Source organism: Sinocyclocheilus grahami, unplaced genomic scaffold, assembly GCF_001515645.1.
Source record: "Sinocyclocheilus grahami isolate Dianchi unplaced genomic scaffold, SAMN03320097.WGS_v1.1 scaffold19.1, whole genome shotgun sequence".
Classification (NCBI taxonomy): Eukaryota; Metazoa; Chordata; class Actinopteri; order Cypriniformes; family Cyprinidae; genus Sinocyclocheilus; species Sinocyclocheilus grahami.
The window spans coordinates 1,538,736-1,545,914 of record NW_015505198.1 but is presented as its reverse complement, the minus strand read 5'-3'; the positions used below and the strand labels follow the sequence as shown (position 1 = coordinate 1,545,914).

The 7,179-nt window shown below is 40.4% G+C and overlaps 1 protein-coding gene across 1 annotated transcript; it reads right to left on the bottom strand.

Annotated features, from left to right (window-relative positions):
* Positions 1–4,894: 4,894 nt before the first annotated feature.
* On the bottom strand, positions 4,895–6,406 carry LOC107554726 (arf-GAP with GTPase, ANK repeat and PH domain-containing protein 3-like). The gene is made up of 2 exons (XM_016237324.1): positions 5,563–6,406; positions 4,895–4,964 (listed from the first exon to the last, which is right to left on the bottom strand). Exons 1-2 carry the CDS (start codon positions 5,927–5,929, stop codon positions 4,939–4,941), a joined length of 393 nt encoding a protein of 130 aa, XP_016092810.1. The 5' UTR covers positions 5,930–6,406; the 3' UTR covers positions 4,895–4,938.
* Positions 6,407–7,179: the final 773 nt, after the last annotated feature.

The following is a 7,179-nucleotide window of genomic DNA, read 5'->3' as shown; positions in this document are numbered from 1 at the left end:
ACAAAACCTGTTATATCACATTAACTTTGTGTTCTCTAATAACTGAAAATACATAAATAAAACATACAAGAGGACATGACAGATGGAGGCAGATTTTTTATTCCCAAAACACAATGCACTTCGAGCTGAACTGGACTTAAAAACTGGTTGTAAAAGCACGGTTGTAGCTCCTCTAGTCAAGGTTACATCAGATTGTTGACTAGTTTCCAAACCATTTAGCATAGACCTGAACCAGTAATGATAATGGACTGTTGCTATTCTAGTGGATGACGGTGTTTGGAATAAAAAGTTGTGTGCTATTTTTGAAGAAATAAAAAAACAGCATGTGAAACAAAATGCATTATGCAAGAAACAAATCAATTTACACAATTATTTTTCCCTCTACATTGCAAGGATAGGCCTAATTCAGGGACTTTTTTTAATCAATCACTTTATTTATTTATTCATTCATTCATTCATGCTCATAAACATTTTGAACAGTTCCATTAAAAAAGCAGGTTTCTAAATAAGCGTAAACTTCACCTAATTATTTGCATGCTTAATTTATCTTGGAAATACAATTTTTACACTTTAACACTTATTACAGCTAATCAAATAAAGCGGATGCGTTGAAGATGATACTAATTCTGGCTCATTCGTCGTGCTAGAAATGGAAAGTAGAGTTGAGCAGTATTCCATACAGTGTGTTTTGTTGCATACTGCACATTTTGGAATCTAGTATGTAAATGCATACAAAGAAATTTGCATACAAGTATACTGCTGAAATAGTAAAAGTAGTATTCCATTCACTTACATACAACAGAGGATTTGCATTGCACTGGATGAATAAACTAATGGCAAAAAGACCGACTCAATATTTCTCCTGTCATCAGCTGTTGATTGCCATAATTTGATTTATAACGGTCAATAAAGCATCCAGTAGTCAAGGGCACAGCAGCTGATTAGCACAACTAATGCTAATGTGACCTAATAAATACATTCCATCTGCTTTCAGATTCAAACTGGTCCAAATCAGTTACCGTCATGCGAGGAGATATTCTCAACACTTACCCCACGACTATTGGTCAACAAGCTGGAGATCAATAGCCGTCGCTGTGGTATAGGCTCGACATTCTGTGAAACATCAAGTGATAGCTACATCACAATTATGATTTTCCATGGCAACAGCCAGCCTTTACAGGTGTTACAGGCTGGATGAGGATTTCTTTACAGGCTGGTTGAGTCAGCATCGACCAGAGGTGATTGACACTGGTCGTTACTGGCATTTGCGATAAAAAAGGGTAACTAGTGTTTGTCTGAGAGGGCAAGGTTATTTCAGGTCTGGGAACAAAAGGAACACAAAAAACTGAAGTCTATGATTTTCAATAGAAATTCAAGCTAGAAGTTTCTGGAAAATGGCAACATACGTTTTTCCATTACTCTAACTCAATGAAATGACTTGTACAGCCAATTATATTATAGGCCTACTTAAAAATTATTGTGCAGTTCTGAAAATCCTTTACTTGTATAAACTTTAGTGACGATGTGGCACTGCCTCGATTGTGCAAGTGACAATTCCGGACAACTGTGCAGCGTGCAGCTCGCTTATATACAGGCGCGATGTGTGGTGATTTGAAGCCATTTGCGTATTTTGAGAGAGAAAGAGAGAGCGCGCGCGGTGATTCACTCACGCTGTTTGTGAAATTACGTCTCACACAAGGTTTTCAAATTACTTTGTAAGTTATTTAATGAAGAAATATGAAGGCGAGTACCTCACCTTCAGCATTATAATTATTTCACCCGCGCCGGACAGAGACTGAGACGGTGCCGCTGCATGTCGTGCCAAACCTCTCACGGCAGCGTCATCAGCTTGAGATCGTTTTTTTTAGATCTGCCTTTTAGAGACCGCCGATCAATCATCCCAATGTGATTATCGGCTGATAGTGATCGGTAGCCGATCAATCGGAGCACCCCTAAAATTTATAACCAATTTTTTCTAGACCGGGAACACCACAAGTGTAGGGTGGGGGGAAAATCCCAAAAAAGTAGAAATATGATCCAGTTTTTTGGGGGTAGTTATACCCTGTGTGACTGTGAACAAATTCATCAGGTTTTACTCCAATGTGATAATATTAACTAGCATTTTAAATGGGTCATATGATACGATTTAAATTTTTCCTTTCTCTTTGATTTCGTCATGCCTAGAGCTAATCCGTGCTGGTCACTGAGGAAATACATCAACTTCGCGTGGTGGATCGCCGGATCGGCTTTCACCATGGACGAAGCGGAGTCCAGCCTGGGGTCGTCACGTGTGGTTGCCGCAAGCCCTCCGGACGCTCCTTCGTCGATTCCACCGGCCGTGCCAAATATTCAGATGTGTGCAGCACATTTTATGGAGGACTGTTTCCTGATCCTGGGAGAGTAGACTACAATGCCGGCTGTTCTGACTCACAGACTGTAAGTACGTTTTTTATATTTAAAGAATTTGCCACTGATGATTCAAACGCGAGTTTTGGGCAGTGTAGAGTAGCGCTTGTTGTTTGTCATTTCTCCGATCACAAATGCAGACATGGTTTTATGTTACACTCCGGCCGGACAGGGCATCATCACAATATGGTGAGGGGCGTAACATTTCCGTCACACGCTTGAGGTATTCGGCCAATCACAACGCACTGGATAGCTGGCCAATCAGAGCACACCTCGCTTTTCAGAGCGATGAGCTTTGTAAAAATCGACACGTTTCAGAAAGGCGGGGCATAGTGGAGAAACAATAATGTACAGTATGTGGAAAATAATGTGTTTTTTTAACCTTAAATCGCACAAACACATTTCATTACACCAAATACACAAAATAATGTTCTTTTTAGCAACATCATATGACCCCTTTAAAGAGATAGTTCATCCAAAAATGAAAATTCAGTCATTAGTTATTCAACTTTATCTTGTTTCAAACCCCAAGACCTTTGTTCATCTTCGGAACACAAATTAAGATATTTTTGATGAAATCCGAGAGCTTTCTGACCCTGCATAGACAGCAATGGAACTGAAATGTTCTCAGGCCCAGAAACGTAGCAAGGGCATCGGTAAAATAGCCTAAAACTAAAATAAACGACTTAATTCAACAATTCTTCTCTTCCATGTTAGACTCCGCAGCGCGTTCACGAGAGTGCCACAACGATGTCACAAAGACTATTTTAACAATGTCCTTACAACGTTTCTGGGTCTTGAACGTGGTAGTTGCAATGCTGTCTATGCAGGGTCAGAAAGCTCTCGGATCTCTTCAAAAATACCTTAATATGTGTTCCGAAGATGAACAAAGGTCTTACGGGTTTGGAACAACATGAGGGTGAGTAATTAATGACAAAATTTTATTTTTTGGAGTATACTATTGCTTTAAGTAAAAAGAAGATCCTCATGGTCAAATGACAGGTAAGCTAAGATTTGATGTTGAAAAAGAAAGTGGACATTTTTGAAGTACAAATGACTCTTTTTACAAATTTACTTACAAATCTCCGGTTTGCTGGTCAAGAGCCAGCGCTGCTCCTTAACCCTACTGCAGTTAAAGAGGATTAGCTGGATAATACTATTAACACAGATTATTTACACCCTCAATAGTACAAGATAAAGATCTACACTAACGTCCTGCAATAAACATTATGCACAGAGGTCCAGGCTGAAATGCAATGCTGCTGGCCTACAATACAGCTCACAATATTGTCAACCCTTCACTGAAATGTAAATCTGAAATCTCCAACCTGGCTCCTCTATATGGAATACATAGCGACATTATTTCAGAAAAGCATCCATCGATTTGCTCTGTGCAACTATTTCATATCAATATATCATCAGCTTTTACAACCCAGGCTCTCGCTCGCACCCACATAATGAAAAGGCAAACTCTACCACTCCTGTCAACCTAGTCGCCCCCTCGAAAGGGTGTCCGCTCATCCAGAAATGTATCCATCTCCATTTCTCAACGGTAATATGAACACAGAGTTACAGAAAATCTCACCAGTTCACTGACTCACCAAATCTAAAACTCAAAATCATCTCATCTTATGTGAAACCACTGTTTATAACACAATAAATCAATCATCTGCACAATAAACTTGTTCTTTTCACATTTATAGTGTTTCAGCAATGAATCACAGTCATTTAACGGAGAAATACTAGTATTGGTATTGTGTAGCTGCTTCAGAAATACATTGACGTGCTGCAAAACCTATAGAAACTCTATGATAAAACTGTCTGAGAGGATTCTGTAATATCCTGCAATTTTAGAAGTGCTGTGACTATATGACAGCAAGGGGCTCAATTTGCATTTAAATAACCTGTGACTAAAGCTCATCTAATCTGAACTCTCGCCCTGACCGTTAATATGAGAGTCAAGAGGTCGGGTCTGTAGTAAAAATTGGGAGTCAGAGTCAATGTATTCGACATACTGATGAGGTTTATAAAGCTAAAAGCCCACTTTATAGTAGATGAGCAACTGGTGCTGACAAATATGTTCGTCATGAAACAATCACATCTGAATTAAGATCTGCTGTGAAAATCACATCTGACTGGTGTGTCAATATTAATACAAATCTTTGATGCGCATACACATACTCAAATTGAGCAGTCATTCTGGAAGTTCTTGGTTATGTAAGATCTCAGCTCTTCAAATAAACTAAACGCTGCCTGTAATCCAAGACTATTGCAAAGCAAATCAGACAACATAAAGACCATTTACATGAAACCAATTCCCAACTCATTTTAACAGCCAGTTTATCATTAAACTACAGAACGCATTGCACGTTAAGATTTTCATTGCATATTTAGTGATCAGAAGTCTTCTTGGTGGTTCACGGCTATCAGTAATCAGTAAAACTGTGGATAAATGATAGCCAGTCCTCTCATTACACTCATTTGTGATGCCTGTCATAGATACGTTGCCTTGTTTGCATGCACCATCAGCTTTTAATATGGTATCCAATAGGTCAGCTCTGTTGTAAAAAAATGGTTAAACCTCAGTCAATGTCTTTGACATAATCGATTGAAAAACTCACTTTACCCTAATGAACGACTGATGCATCACAAATAGTGGGTGAGAGGAACCTCGGAAAACATTTTCCAGGGGAGCTTCTAATGAAACAATCAAATCTGCATTAAGATCCACTGTGGAAATCACATCTGACTGGCATGTCAATATTAATGTAAAGAGCCACAAATCTTTGATAAACAATTTAATTTACAATGATGCGTTTTGGAAGCTCGTGGTTATGTAAGAACTGGGCTCTTCATTCCCAAACAATCCAACTAAAGAAAGTGTAAACATCAGCTGTATTATTTATGCATTTCAAAGCAAATCAAACCTATTTTGTGAAACTGGTATCACAACTCAATGCTACATTGAAATATTGTATTGCATATTTAGTCATCACAAGTCATCTTGGTGGTCTATCAGTAGCCCCTAATTAGGACGATTAGAGATGTACACTCATTTATGTCGCCTAGTTTTCATGCACCATCTGCTTTCGTCTTTACACTGACAGACAATACAATGTTTCATTGTGGCATCTTTTAATCTGGTCTGGCGCTTACCTTCAATGGAGATCACATGCTCGCGGATCTGGTTCTGGAGGGCTAGGTCATCGATGCGCTCGATCAGGTCGTATATTGCATAAATGTTCGGGTGGACGGACTCGAACCGATGGATCTCGGCTCTTATGGCTGCTGAGTTGGACAAAACGAACTGGGAGCCCGACGCGCCGGACTGCGCTGCAGGGCCCGATACGGTTCCCGAGCCAAACTGACCCGCCCCGGAGCTCCCGGACGATCCGGATCCGAACTGAGGCGGGGGAACTGGCACCGGTGCCGGTACCGTACCCGGGGTGGGCATGGCGGGCTGGGACTGCTGAGAGATCCCGGACACTGACACCGAGACCGGGACGCTCGATTGGTAATTCATCGTTGTGGATCTAGGAACAGCTCACGGGAATAATAGAAACGCCGCGTTTGGAATGATTTGGAGAGCGCGCGAGGAATCCGCTCTGGACACTCTAATCTGAAGAAGAACGATCACAACTATAAGTGACGCATCAAATGGGTTTCCAACAATCCGCGCGCGCCTTGCTCATAATATCAAAACTTCAATCAGCATCATTGTTCCCAGCGACCAGCTCGCTCTTTTGCGCGTGTCCTGTCTGTCCCTTTTTTGACAATGAATGTCTTTCAGATGGACACACCTTTGTTTTTGGGCGATCTTCTGGACCGAGTCTCTCTCGGTTTTGCTTCCCAGCCTGAAGCGAACACAATGAGGCCGGTTATCGCAATGCGCCCGAGTCCATTGACTGACTGAATGCGGCGGTTCTACTCTAAAGTCATAAACACGTTTGAATCCTCTTTTGGTCCAAGAAGTCCCTCCCCGTCCCCCACCTCCATCCACTAGATGTGGAAAGTCCGAGTCTTTTAGCGAGTCGGTTCGCTTAGTGAACCTGTTCGAAGAGTCGAATGACTGATTCTTTTTAGTTAGCGCTCAAAAGTGTTTCCAGAACCCCCTTCGCTGCGTTTTACATTTGATTTGTGTAATAAAGTTGCTAATTACACACCTCAAGGTAGGCTACTGTCACATTAGAGATATTTCGCTCTCAAAAAAATGTATATTAGGCCTAGCCTATTTTCTCAGGAGCGTAGCATTGTATTAAAGTCCCTTTCAAACCAAGCAGATTTCTGTTTTTCGCGAACATGAACGAAATCTGCGTGGATTTGAAATTACGGAATTTTATTTTATTTATTTTTATTTTTCAGAACATAAACATAAACACAAGGGGGATACAAAAACAATCAAAAGGTCAAATGACTGAATTACGTAGCGAAATGTAACCTAACGGTAAACGTGACATTTAGTCTATGTAAACGCTGATATCTAGTTTAATTCTAATTAGATTAAGCTACTACAGTACATTTAAGCACATTCTTTTTTTAGAAATGAAACCAAGCCTGTTCAAGCCGAGGCCTAAATCAGATTCCCACCATTGTTTTGATTCTCACAGCTTTCATTTCAAACGTTTTGTTCATTGTTAGCAATATTGTTAGAAATAGCCTAGTGTTCCCTATTTAAGTTAGCTCTACTTATGAAATATAGTAAAACGTAATTAATGTTCCTATCTCCCAAGTGCTGTCCAAGTCACGTAACTGTGCTTGAAATGGGGGGAGGGG